The sequence below is a fragment of the Hypomesus nipponensis genome, chromosome 8 (genome assembly GCF_054491055.1).
Source record: "Hypomesus nipponensis isolate SF chromosome 8, ASM5449105v1, whole genome shotgun sequence".
Classification (NCBI taxonomy): Eukaryota; Metazoa; Chordata; class Actinopteri; order Osmeriformes; family Osmeridae; genus Hypomesus; species Hypomesus nipponensis.
Genome location: NC_140368.1, coordinates 2,782,398 through 2,801,590, shown reverse-complemented (window position 1 = coordinate 2,801,590; position 19,193 = coordinate 2,782,398). Strand labels below are relative to the sequence as shown.

Sequence of the window (19,193 nt, the reverse complement as noted above, 5' to 3'; positions counted from 1 at the left end):
TAGGGAGGAGAGGTTGATGGGGGAAGTGTGTGTATTTGTTTGTGTGTGTGTTATTATGTTGGTTAGAAGGGAGACTGGTAAACTACATTGACTTGTAAGGGGTAAATGTGGAAATAAAGAGGACTAACAATAATGTTACCTTCCCATTATCCGACAATAATAAGGACATGCTGTACTTTTAAACTGAGAACAAATATGAACATGAAACCCAGTTGAAAATGACCACATATGCCCCCTAAAATCTACTAAACTGATACCCTTTAGCAAGAAGAATAGGTGGGGATTGTCTTCCCACATGGTCTATATTAGAGACACTGCTCTGTGGAAACAGAAGAAGAGGCTGTGTTGGAAGCCACAGTCGTACAGAAGCAAGTAACTCTGGCCCTTGTGTGTGGTGGCCCTGTGGTACAGACTGCCTGCTCCTGCCCGTGTGATGACACTGTCACCCACAATCTCTGCTTCAAGAGAACACATTCACGTGCCTCAAATATCTTCCCCTCTCTCTCTCTCTCTCTCTCTCTCTCTAACTCTCTCTGTCTCCAAACCCCCGCCACCTTATCAGGGCCTAGCAGGGCAGCCATGGAAGCATAAAAATGGGCCATGTCTTATATTTCTTTATAGAGGTATTTAACAATTCATTCTCCAGGTTTTAATAGCGTGTCTCCGGGTCTGTGTATCATCCACGGCGCCTGGCAGAGCGCGAGCGAGGCTTTTGAAAGTCGATATCCATTCAGTGGGTAGGAACCTTGCCTTGGGGGCTTTTCTAAATTCTCAAAGTGCCAGACACCCACAGCGAGACATATTCTTCCCTTGTTTGTTGTCTGTAACCTGTGCTGTTCCTCTCTCTCTCTTTATCTCTGTCTCTCTCTCTCTCTCCCTCTTCATCACTGGAACAGACATGTAGATATTTCACCTTTTTTTGTCGAGCTGTGACTGTTCCCTTTGTTTTGCCTGAACATGAAAAACAACAACGACTTTGTCGCGTGACAAACGGCCCTGGAAGACAAACTGTAACCAGATCTGCTGTCGCTTGTTCCTCTTCTTCCCCTCCCTTGGTGTGGCGCTCGCCTCCAACCATGTCCAACCTTTCTGTGCGCTGCGTCCAGATGGCCCCGCAGCCTGCAGAACAGATTTCCGGCCAAGCCATGCTTTTAGCTGCACCAGCAGGGAGTAGCCAATCAGATCGGTCGGGGCCGCGCCACCATTGCCGCCGCAACAAAGGCCTGCTTCCCCTACCCAGCCACTGTCTTGATGTTCAGAGCGAAGGAGGGGGAAAAAACGTCAAAGGGTATGAAGAAGAAAGAAAAAGAGGAGAAAGCGGAGAGAGGGGGTATTTTGTCGGTCTCGTGGAGGTAGAGAAGAAGAGAACACAGCCATGCCTCCATGGCCTTCAACACAGGGCCTCTGAGGGGCTGACCAAAGAAGATCTGGCCTCAGCCAGGGTACGTGGAGGCTGTTTGGGATCTTTATCATGAACGCCCCCTGAAGAAGCTCCAGGTGACCTAGTTATTTGGGGTAGAGACATATTCTGATGGTGTTCCAAGTCTCCAATATCACAGCCACAAACAGCCCCTGAAGCCTGCCAAATCACGTCAATTCATTTGGCCCATCCATATCGCAGGCCGATGCTTACTACTGGGCCCTGGCAACAGGACAGAACGCAACAACGGCATCGTCTCCGGGCAGCTGAGGACCAGGAAGCCAACAGGCAGGGCAGGTGGAGAGAGGATGTGGCAGGTGACTGTCACTCTGGCCTGGTGTCGTGGCGTGCCTCAGTGCTTCCAAGAGAGCTGGAGGAGAGACGAGCTGCGTCATTAACCTTGGGTGGTGTCAGGATGCCAGGGGCAGATGTGCTGAGAGTTCAGTTCCCAGACAGTTCGGTTCATGTTGCATCACAGGTATGACCGGCGACATCATCATCACAGCTGTGGAAATGACATAGTGTGTTTTACAGCCTCCACGGTCCTGCTACAGTAGTGGGAATTAACTATATAAAGTATGATTGCGATTTTTGATGTTTTCATTTGGATGGTTGAATTTGACAGTAGGACATATACTGTGATATAAGTTATTGACAATCATACCAGTTGTAACACAGAAAGCAGCATAATTCAGTGCTTGAATCCTGGCCATGAGAAGCAGATGTTAAACGGTTGATGGTGGATCTGGTCTAACCCTAAACCCGATATCCGCTCTGTCCATCTGAACAAACAGACATGACAGTTGAGACAACAAAACTGAAAACAGACCTTGAAAAACCTGGCAACCGGAGAAACCTGGCAACCAGACAAACCCTGCGCCCATGAACATTGAAACAGACCTTTGAATATCCGTCAGTCTGACTCTGACCTTCTGCCTGTGAGCAGGATCTCAGTGTGATCACAAACCACGTAACCAGTCATGTAAAAGGAGAGAGAGAGATGGACAGGGTGAGAGGAAGAAGAAAAGAGAAAGGGAGTGAGAGAACGATGAGAAAGAGATAAGAAGAATACAAAAACAGAGAGAGAGAGAGAGAGAGAGAGAGAGAGAGAGAGAGAGAGAGAGAGAGAGAGAGAGAGAGAGAGAGAGAGAGAGAGAGAAATGGCTGTTAAAATCCTTCCGATCTCAGTCCCCCTTGATTAGACCTCCCTCTGGAGATGAAGAAAGAGATATGGCTCGGATGACTTGATAATGTCACAGACGATGTAAAACACACATCAGTGGCTTTATACATTATGCATCAAAGGGCCGACACAGGGGCTCCTTCTAAAGGATAACATGACCTACCCCGAGAGATGGAGAGCGAGGGATGGAGGAAGAGAGAGAGGGAGGGAGGGAGAGACAGTGAGAGGGAGAGAATGTCTATATGTGTGTGTGTGGTTGTGAATTTGGGCTTGCTCTGAACGGGAGAGAGATAAAGAGTGTGAGAGAGAGAGATCCTCAGAGCAACATCGTGAAGGGAGGAGAAACAAGAAGGGGTGATGATGGGGTTTTAACGAGAGACGATCTCGTTGACTAAGAGGGGAGGATGCCACTCCAGTGGCCGGGAGGGCTGTTCACACATCGCTCATTAATCTGCTCGTGATCTGAGGAGGACCACAGGGAAGGAGGCAGGGAGCGAGAGGCAGGGAGCGAGAGGCAGGGAGTGAGAGGCAGGGAGGCAGGGAGCGAGAGGCAGGGAGCGAGAACAGGGAGGCAGGGAGCGAGAGGCAGGGAGCGAGAGGCAGGGAGGCAGGGAGCGAGAGGCAGGGAGCGAGAGGCAGGGAGTGAGAGGCAGGGAGGCAGGGAGCGAGAGGCAGGGAGCGAGAACAGGGAGGCAGGGAGCGAGAGGCAGGGAGCGAGAGGCAGGGAGGCAGGGAGCGAGAGGCAGGGAGCGAGAGGCAGGGAGCGAGAGGCAGGGAGCGAGAGGCAGGGAGGCAGGGAGCGAGAGGCAGGGAGGCAGGGAGCGAGAGGCAGAGAGCGAGAGGCAGGGAGCAAGAGGCAGGGAGGCAGGGAGCGAGAGGCAGGGAGCGAGAGGCAGGGAGCGAGAGGCAGGGAGCGAGAGGCAGGGAGCGAGAGGCAGGGAGGCAGGGAGCGAGAGGCAGGGAGCGAGAGGCAGGGAGCGAGAGGCAGGGAGGCAGGGAGCGAGAGGCAGGGAGGCAGGGAGCGAGAGGCAGAGAGCGAGAGGCAGGGAGCAAGAGGCAGGGAGGCAGGGAGCGAGAGGCAGGGAGCGAGAGGCAGGGAGCGAGAGGCAGGGAGCGAGAGGCAGGGAGCGAGAGGCAGGGAGTGAGAGAGTGGGAGGGAGAAAGAAAAGAGAGTGAAAATGATACGGTCATGTGATGACTCAATATGTGTGACCTAATCATCATACGACTGAATCTATGAGCTCTTTAGAGGTATGGATGAGCATCAGAAACAAAAACCCATTTGGTTGAAATTGTGTAGCAAGTGTGGTGGCTGGAAAATATTTGCATAAAGTACATTACATTTTTTATGTCAATGTAAATATTGAACATTTTGTTAAAATGATTGTGCTCGACAACTGCTTCCTTGAAAAACAAGTGGTCCAAAATATTGCAAAAAGTTTTCCGGTAACAGCAGTTTTTTTTTCATCTTTGTTTGATAAATCAAATCAGTAACAAACAGGAAAACCAGTATAATTGTATACAAATGTTGTTTTGATTTCCTCAGTAGCTTGCAGTAGCGGGAGATGTAGTGAACAGACATCTCGGGGGATTGGATCTAGAATCCCTTTTCATGTTCCTTAACAGAAGGAACCATTCAGACGGGTTCTGTGAAGTTCTGCGGTGGCATCCTCAGCAAAGACTATTCTGTTGACCGTTGCCTGGATACCCAGTCGCTAGCCGTATCTGCTGTTCTTGAAGATACCAAGCTTTGCCGTTGTGGGCTTGACCTCCGTAATCACAACAACTTCAAACCTCCCCAGTACCAGTCTTTGAACCACGCTCCACCTCGCTTGCTGCCCGTGTGCTCAGATTGGTTGTTTTTATGTTGTTTTTACAGATTGCTTGGTGGCATCACCGGCATTAGAATAAGAAAGCATCGTGCCAGACTGCCAAGCAGGGACAAAAATACAGTTTGAGTTCAGATGGAGGAGTAGTGGTTAATTGGTGTCAGCTAGCGTGCTGTGTCGTGGCTGGATATGGACAGAGCTCCTATTGCATCTAAAAAGTGAAGTGAAGGTGGTGCCGACGGCCATGGCCTAGCCATCTATCACGAAGATGACGCAGTGATATGGGGGCACCCCCACAACACCACAGCTGACATTTGTTTCATATTGTAGCGACTCAAGGGAGCGGTCGTTTGTTCGCTGTTGGCGCAAGGGATTGTGGGTGCCTCAAATTCCTGTTCTGATTGTGATTTATTAATGTTGTGTTTATGTTCAGGTCAGTGTTGTAGTAATGTCAGCTAAGGTTTAATGTTTGAACGACAGAGGTGACTGACTGCGTGTGTTTACTGATAATGTGACTGTGTGTGTTTTGTGAGTTGATGACTTCCTTTGTTTTCCCTCACCGCTCAGCCATCTGACTCCCACAATACACCATAGACAAGGCAGATATACTGAACACATTTAACATGGTTTCGTCTTAAACTTTCAACTTCATATCGGCCCTTCTATTTGAACTTTTAATTAGACTCGAGGCACTGCAAATTTAAGTAAAGATGTATATCTAGTTTTAAAGAAACAAACGTTGAATACATGTGTGTGTGTGCTGTACTATACTTGTGTTTCAACTTTCATGTAAAGAAAAAAAGGTTTGTTGAACAGATGAAGTGTGTCTCCCTCAAGACAGGGCCAAAGCAGAAGAAACTCTTCAGTGGGATCCTTTCTGCCAAGTGTACATTCCCCTGCTGTATGATAATGTGATCCTCTCACCACACAGAACATGTGAATGTAAATACCTGAGCACGACGAGCCTCGTCACAGTTGCATATAAACAAGATGGAGGCCGTCTGCTCTCGTCGCATGGAACACTAATCCACCACGTGAAGACTAAAGTCAGCATTATACTGTAGCAAACAATTGTACTGAAAAACCTGTAAACGGTGAGACCCTCTACGCATCTCTCTGCCCTTCACGTCCACACACACACACACACACACACACACACACACACACACGAGAGACAGAATAAAACACGGGAAAGGGAGAGTGAGAGAAAAAAGGCACAGAGAGAGAGAGAGATCAGTCAGTCTGTAATGGGCTCCTCCTCCAGGGACAAGTGACGCTGAAGCGTCTCCAGCTCCTTGTCGTCCTGACTTATCGATTAGTTTAAAATCCTGAACAGCCAAGATGGCCCCACAGCATCAACTGACGTGATTTGGGACCTATCATTTGTAAACCAGTTCAGAAGAGCCGACAGACACGATAGGTTTGACAAGCAGTTCCGGTAAACGTTTGCGGTAAGGTTAAAAACGACTGCGTGCGCTCGTGTGTTTTTTGGTGTTTGCGGACCCACGTGTTTGTTGCAAAACGTGTGAAACTCTGAACATTCGACTAATTCGAAACCTCCTACGGAGCCGACATCACATCAGTGACATTTAACGCGGCATTTAAACCGAGATAAAACAGCTCGTAAAAACACACGCCTCAACATCCACAAATCACCAGCGAGAAAAAACACACAAACACCCTCAGAAAAACCTCCCCGCAGCCTCGTCTTTCAAATCCAAGAGATGCCGTCCGGCTGGTGGAGGGTTTTATTTCCACCAGAGGGGGCTGAGACTCACTGAAGCCCTGCTGGAGTCTCCCCCTCCTTGACAGAGAGCACTGGGTCATTACTCATTCATCCTAATGTACCAGCCTCCATACACCACTGGGTTTCACCATTAGAGAGCCCAGACCCTCCATCGTCTCAGACGGCTGGCTCTCCTGACTGGATGCGAGCGGCCCTGAGGGTCACCTGTGGGGAGGGGGAGGAGGAGGGGGAGGAGGAGGGAGGGGGAGGAGGAGGAGGGGGAGGAGGGGGGGGGAGGGGGAGGAGGAGGGGGAGGAGGAGGGAGGGGGAGGAGGAGGAGGGGGAGGAGGTTGAGGAGGGGGGGGGGAGGAGGGGGAAGAGGAGGGGAAAAGGAGGGGGAGGGGGAGGGGGGGGAGGAGGGGGAAGAGGAGGGGGAGGGGGAGGGGGAGGGGGGGAGGAGGTTAAGGAGGTGGGGGGGGAGGAGGGGAGGAGTTTGAGGAGGTGGGGGGAGGAGGGGGAGGAGGTTGAGGAGGTGGGGGGGGAGGAGGGGGAGGAGGTTGAGGAGGTGGGGGGGGGTGGGAGGGGAGGAGGGGGGAAATGGGTTTCTGGTGTACCTGCCGAATGGAATCCAGGTGTGTGCAGATGGAGAGAGAGAGGTGAGCAAGGCAGTGACGTAGGTGTGTGTGTGGACACATCACAAGCAACGTCTACAAAGTAAAGTTCCTTCACAGACCCCTTGGAGAATGTTATGTAAAAAGGAAAGAATTGTAAAAAGAAATGAGTAATAATTTTATTTATTTTTTTTTACTATTTTTGTCTATAAAAATTATGGAAATATACTCTTAAAAAAACAGCTGGATATAACCAATCAGAGCGGAGCATCGACAGGTCCGCCCACACGACTGTGTGCTGAAGTTCAGAATGAGAAAATGAATGTGTTATTACCTCCTATCACTGCACTGATCCCAGACATTGTCTTAGGGAGCACTGGCTCAGATCTGATCCCTTAAGTGGTCTGACAGTAGTCAGGGTCAGGCTCCCCTATTATGAGTCATCGTTACCAAACTGGCTTAAACGCTGTCATCTGTATGCATGGTTTAACATCTCCCACCTCGCAGGACGCGATGCGATCAAAAGGTTGCCGAGTTTATAACCCTGCAATGACAACGCAGGTAAAACTTGCATTAAGGTAGCGGTGGGCCAGGTCAGATGGTTGATTGAGTGTAGACATGAGAGAGACACTGGTGAAGGAAGTTACCAGGACTGTGCTGAACTATCACACAATGAAAGGGGACTGTTTATTAACTGTTTATATTTTCTTAAAAAAAAAGAAAAAACAGAGCAGCCCTGACATATAAACACTGCAGTGGCACAAATATCATGTAAAAATATGCATTACAAACACGACCCCAGTCTGCCTCTGTATTGCTCAGTGGACTAAGCTAATATGCTAGCGCATGCGAGCACAGGGCAGCACATCCATAACGGTGAGAGTTGGGTCCCCTCGCGGGACAGGCCAGCGTGACGTGACGCAGCGCACTGCGGCTGTTAGTTAGTCCGGGGATACACGGGGGGCACGCGGTCTGAAATATGAGGCAGGTGTCTGGGGCCAGGTCTTCCCTGAATACTAACGCCCCCCTTCACAGCCCGCCTCGGTGCCCTGCAACCAATCTGACGGCTAATTAATCCTGAAGGTCCTTTGTTCCGCTGAGGTTTTGCCTCTATACCCCCCCCCCCCACCTCTCCCCCAGCTCCCTCCATCCTTCCTGCTTGCCATCCACCACCTACAGCCCCTTCCCCCTCTGCCTGCCCCTCATCTCTCCCTGTCAGCTCTCCCTCTTTTGACTCTCTCTACCTCTCTTCTCCTCTCTCCTTCCTCAGCTTTCCTGCTCGCTCTCCCCTGCCCTGTCAGTCCCCTCTCCCCTCCTTTAGGTCCAGAGAAAGGGACACTTACAGCTCACGGATGAAATTGTACGTTTCTGAGCGAGAAACAACATATTTCTGCATTACATAGAAATGACTGAATATTTTTATCGCCTGATTATACTATAAAGTGCTATCTATTTACATGGGGATTTTTACCATTTGATTTTACACAAGGTAACATGTTTTATAATGGCTATGAAATGTAAGTAATCTGCTCTGAAATGAACACGCTAACCACCCTCAATGAGGGCTGTGTAACATGCTCCTGTCCCGAGAGGCCTGTGGGCCCCCGGAGGGCCCAGTGGCCCAGTCCCACGAGTGACTGTGACTGGGAGAGGGGGACAGAGACAAGCTGGTGGAGTGGAAGGTCATTTAAAGGGCAAACGGACAGTCCCCCCTCTTCCCCTCTCCCTGCCTGAGCGCCAGAGATAAACCTCCTCACGGCAGCACACGGGACCAATAGCCGTGATTTATTGGAAGCCATTCGGTACCTGAGCGTCTATGAAATTGTAATGAACTTGATTATGCTTTTAATGAAGTGTGAGGGCTTCTTCAGGAATGATTATGGTCACGCATGTTCCCAGGACCAACAAAAAAAACAAAAAACTGGTATTGAGAGAGAGAGAAAAAGATTGACAAGGTGTGTGGAGGGTTAGGGGGAGGGAAAGAGAGAGAGGGAGAGAGAGGGGGAGGGAAAGAGAGAGAGGGAGAGACTGAACAGATGTCGGTAGAAATAAATACAACAGGAGATTCTTCAGTAGTACTGTGTGTCTGACTGAGGCTGTAGGTCAAGACCATCATGGTTCTGTGTAATGGATGATTGCTGCCTAACAGGTGAGTCGACTCGACCTCATCTCATTCCACAGTCCTTAGGGCTTCTCTGACAGGACTGTACAAATGCGTATGCTGACGCGGAGGAATAGATTTAACAGACTTATAGGTCATATTTTGCATAAGTATTAGACAGCTCATGATGGTTCTAACCTTTCCGTGCACAAAGTGGTCCCTTTAAATGAGAAAACATTATTGTTCCATGATTTTAGAAATCTAATTCATTTTCTCCCCCTCCCCCTCCAAAAAAACCTCCCCCTGAATATCAACCAAGTCTGAGAGCACAGTGGATACAATTTGAAAAAAGCATTTAATCAGGTTTTACAGCTTTCAAAATAAACCGCTGTAGAATTTAGACCACCTTGGTGTAAATGGAGAATACAGAGACAGTATCACGTTTGGCAGCTCTCTCATCTGTTAATCAGTTCCTTGAATAAAACGTTTTCATACCCTCCTCTCCTTTTGGAAACGTCTTTAAATGGGTGCTTTCCCCTGCATGTTGCCATTGCTAATTTGTTGTGACAATATTAATTAATGATTCTTGCTTCATGGCTGTTTGTAATGAGGTAGATTAGAAGTGGTGAAGAATATAAAAAATGAAAAGAAACAATCAGTGAAACATTGGACGGCGAACAGGGGTCACCTTCACGTGTTTAAAATCATATTCAATTCTCCAGGCTTTGAAAATCTCGGTGGGTTTACATCGCTGTGCATTCAGACGGCCTCAATGGAGCTATAGTGTAAACTAAGAGCAGAGGAATACAAAACTAAACAACATAGTGCCATTTTAGATTCTTTAAAATACCAAATATCAGTTTATTGTATCTTTGGATATGCTGTCTCTCCACACCTTTCTTCCTCCTAGCCTCAGATAACCCTCACTGTCATCCTGTCCTGTCTGTTCACACACACACACACACACACACACACACACACACACACACACACACACGCGCAGTCATTCAGATCGAAGGTCAGAAGTCGACACTGACACGACCACAAACACCGGGCCGTGCCCTCTAACTGGGCCGAGCTCACCCTGTCCTGCCAGTCTCAGGGTTGGCTTGGCAACGCGGCAGATCTTTATCCCGCCAAGCGTTGAGAAAGAGAGAGAGAATGGAAAGAGAGAGGGAGCGGAGATTAAGTGGCCAATCAGGCAGGCAACGTTTCACTCAGTAATGTGGCCTGGGCACTGATGCCAAATTACAGTACCTTCACTCCAACCTGCAGTTTCAAATCACTGCCCAGGTCCTTGATAGCTGTACCAGCTGCACTGTACGCTTCCTGTCTGCTTTCTGTAAGCTGAAAGTGTATAATTCTTCCTCCATTTAACCTGTCGGCTGCAGACAAAATACATTTTCAGTGCCTGCTGTATAAAAACGGATGTTCTGCTTACAGCAATCTCAGTATACCATAAACCACGCAGCATTGGAGATTCTGTTGTCTAATTCAGACAAAGTTACACAGTCTGTTTTTCCATCCGCCTTTCTGAGAGTGAGTTCTGTGTGTGAAGTGTGAGCAGCATACCTCAGATTGGATGACTTTCAATTTTTCATTTAGGAGCTGGACTGAGGAGCAACTGTAGCCTACACATTATTGTGGAGGTTAGCCTGGGGCTGTGCAGGTACCGGAGGTGGGTGGACTCTTCCCAGACAATATGAGGTCCTCGCCCAGCATTGCCTCAGTCTATTAGCTGAAGATATATTATTTTTGCAGAGGTGACCAATGCTTTTCCCCCTCTCCTCCCCTCATTTTTCCATTTCTCCTCCTCTCTCTTTCACTAAGATTCACTCACTTTGTTCCAGTATCAATCATCTTCTCTTTCACAGTAGAAAGAGAATTCTACCTCCAACGCACACTCCTTTTCAACAGCATGTAGCTCGCATCTTGAGTTTATTATGTTGATCACGTGACCATAACAAGCATCCTGGCATGGTCTAATACAGCGTGCTGTACACATGTGCTAGATGGTCGACTTGACATGGCCTGAGGATGTCCCGGTGGTGTGGGGCTGGCCTGGCTGACACAAAGGCTGGCCTGGCACCACAGCTAGGGGCCTGAGGCTACAGCCAGCCCAGGCCCCTGACCAGGCCTTAGATGGCTGGGCTACTGAGCCTTCATTCTTCCATTCCTCCTCTCTCCTGTGCACACACACACACACACACCCGTCGCACGTACACACATTATGTTTCCCACTTACATCTACCAAGAGAGTTTACGCAGTACGGCAAGACCTGGACCCTACGGGGTCATTCTATATTATGAGTGTGTGTGTGTTGCGTGAGCGTCCTTCTGCACTTCAAAATTTACTCGTCCTCTTTTTACCGCAGACAGCATGGCTGACTTTCAAGAATTTCCACAAGCGACTGCTTTCTGGAACTAAATGGGTGAGGCAAATCCTCTTAAAATCCTTTTAAACACCGTGGCAGGATGAAGTAAAAAGAAGTTTCTCTCCGGCAAACATGAGCAGGTTGTTGGGTTGATGTTGTTCTTTGGGAAGGACATATCGCCTTGTCTGAACCTTGCAGGCAGGATGGGAATGCTAATACAACACACTCCGTCTCATAGCTCCACGTAACAACAAGCCCTCCAACATGACGGCCTGCATGGAGCTTTAAACCCAGAGGGACAGATGATGGTACTTTGCATCACAATATGTTTTGCTGTCATTTTCAGTATCGAAGCTTAATTCATGCGTCTCACTGAATGGAGTGTGCAGGGCACTCCAGGGCGGAGTGTGGGTTTGTCCCATTGTCTTAGATTTATTTACACATCTTAGATACTAGAATAGATGTGCTAAATTGTGACTCATACAATAACAAGTTTAGTATAGGATAAGTTCATGAGAATAAAAATTGACTTTCGATGTACGACATTAACAACAATAAAAGATTATGGTGCTGGGTTGCCTAGATACTGGGTAAGAGCATGTGGGCAGGTTTAAATGGTGAAAATTGTTATTGCATTAGCAAGACAATCTGTTCATAGAAGTTGTGCTTTGGATATGTTTCAGTTGTCGCAAGTGAGGGGGAGATTGGTGGAGGCAGAACTGCAAAATTTTGGTATAACGCTGCCTAGTTCTTCAGAAACAAGTTTGTCCACTGATTGCTATTTACATATTTGACTAAATCAATGCCGGGTTGGTTTTGCCTGTTTGTTTGTCGATTTGCTCTTTGCTTTGCTATCTCCTTTGGGCAACAGATTGAATTAACGTTTGTAGACACTAAGATGCCACACATGAGGAAACAAGAGATTGTGCAAAATTACAAAAGTCTCCCAATTATAGCTCAGCAAACACATGGAAAGAGTGAGGCGGGGCGATCATTTTGGGTAAAAATGTGTCTCTCTAGTGGCAGAAGCACAAGGACGATAATTTGCTTCATTTGCATGCTTTTCCATGTGAATAGATCACTGAGCAGATTTTGTTTACTCCCCGCCACAGCCTTCCAACATACACACAGACACAGTTCACGTTGTGTGTTTTCTACTAGATATGCTACAATTTCGGGCCAAAGCAAATGTTATAAGTCTGCCTGCTCTAACATCCTCTCTTATCGTCCCTCCTGCTTTCTCTCCCTCCACCCTCCTTCCACTCCGCCTCTCGGCTCATCCTAACACATATCTCCTTCCTCTTAATTACTTGTTGGACGGTGGAGGGGCTTGCCGCTGTGCGCCTGCTGTTTTTGGTTATTACATGCCGCCGTACGGGGTGTGCCAGCCAGCGTGCCAGCCTGGCTTGGCGTGACTCACCTGGGGTAAATGAGGGCATCTATTCCTGCTGGGCTTGAGGCCTGTTCTCCCTTCAGGGGTGAGGCGGATGTTGAAGAGGGCTTGCAGTGCATGCTGGGCAGCCTGGGTCTTGGCCAGCTTCTTGCTTCGACCGGAGCCCTCGAATATCCTCCCGTCTACGCGCACCGCCATGACGAAGCTGCGCAGCCTCCGGCCCTCCACCCTCTCCGACAGACAGACGTAGCGCAGGCCGGGTCGCAGCTCGTTGAGCAGGGCCACGGGGGCCTCGGGTGCCACGGGGGCCTCGTCCTCGGGGGCCAGAGGGAGGGCGACCCCCAGCCTCTGCTTGGCCTGGACCATAAGGTCCAGCGTGTGCTGGAGGAGCCGGCCGCGGCGCAGCGCGCTGGACAGGAGCAGCTCGCTGTCCGAAGGCGACCTGCAGCGGGAGAAGCCTTCCACGGAGCAGGACGACGGCTCGAAGCCCTTGAAGAGCGTGTCGGGGAAGTCGGCCTGGTCGGAGGTAAAGTCGGCCGAGGGGCTGGCCAGGTTGCCCATGGCCAGGTGGGCCGTTGGAGCGTTGGGGAACTGGATGAAGGATTTGAGAGCCAGCTCTGCTGCCCTCATCTTGGCCTTCTTCTTGGTGGGGCCCGTGCCCTCGAAGGTCAGTCCGTTGACCTCCACGGCGATGGAGAACACGGGGGCGTGGACAGGGCCTGTCTGGGAGGCCACGCGGTACTGTAGGCCAGGCCGGAGCTCGTTGAGCTGCACCAGGGCGTTCTTCGGCGTGTCCGACCAAGACAGGGTTTTGTAGACGAGGCGGAGCTGACACAGGTGCCCGTTGTTGTCCTCTTCCAACGGACGCTTCCTCTTCAAACCGGAAGTCCCGCCTCTCGACACGTCCGCTCTGAAAAGTGATTGACAGTCGCCGGGGACGATGCCCCGGTCCTCCAGGTTGCCGATGTTACGGTTTTCTTTGACCTCCACACTGCTGCTGCCTAGCAACAACAAAACGGAAAGAAAGTTATTTTTAATACAAGTCCTCATAATCACCGTTTCAAGGACACACAATGCTGGGTTTGAAATCTACTGGAGCAGATTCAGCCACTTGTGATACACAATGTATTGGTAATGACCAAAGTTTTCATCAGTGTTCCGTGTCTATTGTGGTGAAGTTCATGGTTATCAGGGCTATTTAAGCGTTTTTTAAATCCAAATCTAAAATCTCTTAAAACGAGGGCATTATCAGCCAAATTGTCCTGTAATCTAGACACAAATTGGTTCCGACTGTGGTTTAAGTGCGGACTATTCGTCCTTGTATTCAATGCAAAGCACCAATCCCTTTTGTATTGCGGGATTGTGTTGAGTGTAGCACACATCTGGGCAAGAGACGGAAGAAAAACAGATGTCTGATTATCTAGTTCCATCTTCTTCTTTTTTTTATAATAAGAGTGGTATTTCGCTACAGAAGAGTTGTACTGCATTTCTGAGGTGAAACAAACAAAAACAGGACAGAACAGAAAAACCGACATTACAACATAATTTTTTTTAAATGGGACGCCAGAATCTAAAGCTGAAATGTACACACACACACACACACACACACAGAGTGGATGCAGAACAGAACCAGATCACAATCTGTTCAACTCTGCGACAGTATGTCTCTGTAAATAAAGCCTGTGTGTGCAATCACAAATCAGAGTGTGTGTGTGTGTGTGTGTGTGTGTGGGGGGGGGGGGAGGAGGGACGGGAGGTACTGCCTTGGTCCCATCCCCAAAGAGAACCCTGTGAACATATTGACAGTTGGGTCTCTTTCAGCATAGCTGTTTGATGTCATTGGGAGGGAAACAGACACACGGGGAGCCGATGCTTACTTAGACTGTCCTCGTCCTCGGTGCTGGAGCGGTTCCCTTGGCTCATGTACTTGAAGGGGGCGATCAATGCTGAGAGCATGCTGACTTTGTCTGGAAGAGAGACCACACCCGGCGTTAACATGACAGGAGATCCACTGAGTTGTGACATGAACACAGTCGGCCTATTACACGACGCACTCGACGAGAAACACCTCACACCTCGTACAGTTTGTGTGCCGCACGCAACTAACACCTATGCACACTGATAGGCACTCAATTAGGAGCCAACAAACAAACGCACACACACACGCAGGGTCTCTCTCTCTTTCCCTCTCTCTCCCTCTATTAGTGTCTCTGTCCAGTTACTAAATAAAGGGTTGGCACAGCAGCAGGAGTCTTCCACGTGCCCTGGTGTCTCCCCCTGCTCTCTCCCGTTGAGAGATGTTGTCCAGGTGTGCGTGTTGTTTACAGTGCAGAGGCCCATTAGGGCCTTCCCACACTCTGCTGTTACCTCGGCCGACTGAGCAGAATTGACAGGGCAGCCAGACCCAGTAATGAGATCCATCTCTTTCTCAACATTTTCTAATGATCAATAGTTGCAGAGGTCTTAAAGGAGGAAGAGGAGGAGGAGGTGAGGGAGGGCTTCTTGGTAGATTCTCAGGAAAGCAGTAGAGCGATAGAACCAGAAGTGGCACATAAGTTAAATGACTGTAAGTAGAAAGACAGTATATTAACAGGTTGTCAAGCACCTCCTCTCACACACACACAGACAGACTCTCACACACACATAGACACACTGTCACACACACACAGACAAACTCTCACACACATGTAAACACAAACTCACGCCGAGGCGATGTGAGGTTGTGAAAGCGACACAGGCCACCCTGCAGCACAGGGCTGTAACGCGTGAGCGCTCGATGAGTCACAACGACACACATGGTCACACTATGCAAACTCGCAAGGAATTCGGGGGTCCCTGTGGGTGAAATTAGAGCGAAACAATTTGCATCTTGACCTAATTTCAGCATGAAAACCAGCATGTGCAGCTGCCTGTGTTCCGGCTCAGTATCAAGTTGAGAAGTTTGGTTGTGAATTTGTTCTTCAATTCTTTTTACTTACTCCATCTTTCCAGGTACCTTGAGATTGTGAAAAAAACGTTCTGTAAACGTATAGATGATATTTCAGTAACACTGTCCTTACAAAAGCTTAAACTTTCCCACTTTTTCCAACCACTACTGTTTAAACGACAGGTCATTTTAAGTGAGGACAAGTTATTCTTCCTCACATGCTATTAAGAATAGGAACTTAACAAGTAAGTAAATGTCCTTTAGAGTTTTTTAGGCCTCAAAGTTGACACTCAGGGCCTCATTTACTAACATTGCGACCGCAGCTTAATCTGCGCCTTTGCCCAACCGCAAATAGCGCACAGTGTATTTCCGCATTTTGCGTGGTATTTATCAAACCAGATCCTCGTCGGGCAATCCGCGCCTTACTCCGCACTTTAGTGTGAATTAGTGCGCCGTTATAAGACGGGAAAAATCGCAAATTAACGCCTAAAATGGGCGCAATCCTGTTCGGCAATGAGACCCTGAGTGTGAGACAAAGGCTTGTCTAAACACAGTCATTCTGTCAAGGCAGTATTGCCGTGCATACTGGAGTCCTGTACGTCTTTCATCCATATTTCATCATCCTGTTGTGCCTTGGGTCTCCAACACCACCCTCTCTACAAGCTCTGCCAACACTGGGGGTACCCTGCCATGGGCCAGGCAACTCTACAGCACTCAGCCAACAAATATGTATGTCACCATGATGGCAAACAGATGTGTTTCAGTATTTCAAATGAAACTTTGTTCTTTTCGAGGTTGCAGTGATTTTGTGGACAGACAGACGGACACCGGCAGAAAGACAGGCCTGGACAGCAAGACAAGCAGACAGACAGGTTGACAGACAAGACAAGCAGACAGACAGGTTGACAGACAAGACAAGCAGACAGACAGGCTGACAGACAAGACAAGCAGACAGACAGGCTGACAGACAAGACAAGCAGACAGACAGGTTGACAGACAAGACAAGCAGACAGACAGGTTGACAGACAAGGCAAGCAGACAGACAGGCTGACAGACAAGACAGGCAGGCAGGTAGACAGGAAGCCAGGGTAGATAAGGAGACCTGGCAGTGGGCCATGAACCTCTGATAGCGACAGAGGCGGTAACAGTGGTGTCGTTGCCAATCCAAAGTGAGTGGGATAAGGGGGCCTCTCTCCTTCCTCTTCCTGTATCTGTGCTTAGGAGAGGGTAATGGGGCCAATCAGATCTTCCTGCGGCTCCGCATAAGCAATGGGTCAGATGAGCGGCCGGAGACAGTATTGAAAGAGGCGCCGGGGGAAATTATCGACTGTCTTCTTCCTTCAACCTCACTCTCTCTTTCTCCCTCCCTCTCTCCCCCTGTCCGCCTCTTCTTTCTACCTTCACCCCCTCCTTCCCCGTGCTGTCTCTTTCTCCTTCCCTCTCTCTTTGTCCCCGTGATTAAATATCGCAGCGCGGGCGGTTGAAGGAGGCAGCGTTGTCTCACCGCCGACCGCACTTCAAATCAGATTCCTGTCAGATCGCTCAGCCGATAGTTGCGCAGAGCTGCCGCATAAAACAGCAATGTGCTAAGTGTCCCCCATCCGCTTACGCCTGTGCGTGTGTGTGTGTGTGTGTACGGACGGACAAACATAAATCCACTTCTTACATAAAAACCCAACGCGTTACCTTTACGGCCATGATTCACGGCGGTATTTAACGGCCGTATTGAAGCCGTAAGGATTTAGAGGGCAAGCGGGGACCCTTGTATTCTGCTCCGGCAGCAGCGCTTCTCTTAACGTGCTGCTCTGCCCTGACAGCCGCACCAGCCTAAATCACCCGCATCCCACCATCGGTGTTGCCTCAGCCTTCTGCGTCGTGTTTAACCACCTCTCTGAGGGCCGTCCTGACGGCATGTTCACACGTTCAGTTTATCTTTAGGTAACAGTTCATCTTTGGATCATATGAATGTTATTAATGCAGAAGGTCATGACCTGACCAGAGTGTAAACATGTCCGACGAGCAGAGATCGTGAGCGTGAGACATAGTAAGGTAAATAAACTATGATGTGATCTAGGACCTGCGGCTTTGGGTTTGGAAGGGCTCTCTCTCTCTCTCTCTCTCTCTCTCTCTCTCTCTCTCTCTCTCTCTCTCTCTCTCTCTCTCTCTCTCTCTCTCTCTCTCTCTCTCTCTCTCTCTCTCTCTCTCTCTCTCTCTCTCTCTCTCTCTCTCTCTCTCTCTCTCTCTCTCTCTCTCTCTCTCTCTCTCTCTCTCTCAGTCCACTCATCAGTTAAGCTGGATATTTAGCAGCTGATTAGTGCCGTAGAAGACAGAGGAGCCAGACCATCTGCTTACATGTGTTTTCATGGCTCATGTTAAGGACAGAGGCTTATATACACGCTACGGCCAGGTCTCTAACCCTACACTGTGCCGCTTTCGGATAGTCCGCCAATCCAATCGTATGCCACGAGGCCTCCTGATTGATTTAGCCTAATCTAATCATCTTTAGGCCCAATCACCATGGAACGGCCTGAGAAAAATAGCGGAATGTTTAGAACAGGATGGTGATGCTCATTTCAGATGCCCTTGGTGGACTGGGAGAAGACACGATCTATGACACCTATTTTCTGTTGGGATTTTGGACAGTTAAACACACACACACACACACTCTCTCTCTTTCTCTCCAGAGGGACTTGACATAGATGAGTATCCTTGAAGGGTCTGGGGATGTGGACCTGGAGAGCCATAGCACAGCTTTGGCAGAAAGACGTATTACACACAAGGTGGCGTGTCGTCTAACACACGTCCTTAACACGACGTCTACACTGGCACAAAAGGAGCCTCCGTTAGCAGTCCCACATAGGAGGCTGTCTCCTACCCAACACAGCCCCCACACATGATAAAAGGGTTTCAGTGTTGTTCTGTAGTTGAACATTACAAAGGCATTTGGGGGGGGGGGGGATAATGAATTTTGCATCGCGTGATTTTTACATCTGCACTCTAAGCAGACATGTTCTGGACTCTTAGAGCATTAAAAGATCGAATGACACATTCTGGACAGCGACTGGGTACTTCTCAGAGTACTGAGTCTGAGGCAAAAGGAAACTCTGCATACAAAATAAGAAAATATTTTCCCCTTGGAAACTTGAGCACATCTAACAACGTTCCAAGCCATTTGGGGATCCTTCCCTGTTTCAGAGCTACAAGCATGGCAGGGCTGTGAGGGCCTGAGACAGGCCAGTGAAAACCAGCTCCGGACGCCCTGCGGGCGAGAGTTCTCACATAAAAGTCTTAGATCAATAAAAAATAAAAACACTTTTCTTTTAAATAATATCTGATAGCGCTCTCGTGTTTGCGATCAACGCATGATAAATGACAGATTTCCTGCACAGTGTCCCCCCCTGACGGAGTATATTAACGTGAGCTGTCATCCATTAGAAGAACTCATTTAGGAGCAGACAAGGACTGCTGAGGGACCCATGCTGTGGGTCTGATAACAGACTCCACTGTGTTTACAAGAAAGAGGAGTCTGAGAGGACATGAGGCAACACAGGACGAGGAGGTCCGAGTCTCTTGTCTTCTTTGTGCCAAGCCCATCAATGAGTCAGATGGCTGAGCGGTTGGGGAATCGG

The 19,193-nt window shown here is 49.0% G+C and overlaps 1 protein-coding gene across 1 annotated transcript in view; it reads right to left on the bottom strand.

The window, feature by feature from the left end:
* adarb2 (adenosine deaminase RNA specific B2 (inactive)) overlaps positions 1 to 19,193 on the bottom strand; it is a 107,380-nt gene that overhangs the window by 23,418 nt on the left and 64,769 nt on the right. Inside the window, exons 2-3 of the mRNA XM_084703541.1 lie at positions 14,516 to 14,605; positions 12,666 to 13,639 (exon numbers count right to left, since the gene is read on the bottom strand). Of these exons, the coding sequence (XP_084559667.1) occupies positions 12,666 to 13,639; positions 14,516 to 14,605 (1,064 nt within the window). The remainder of the gene's footprint in view (positions 1 to 12,665; positions 13,640 to 14,515; positions 14,606 to 19,193) is intronic.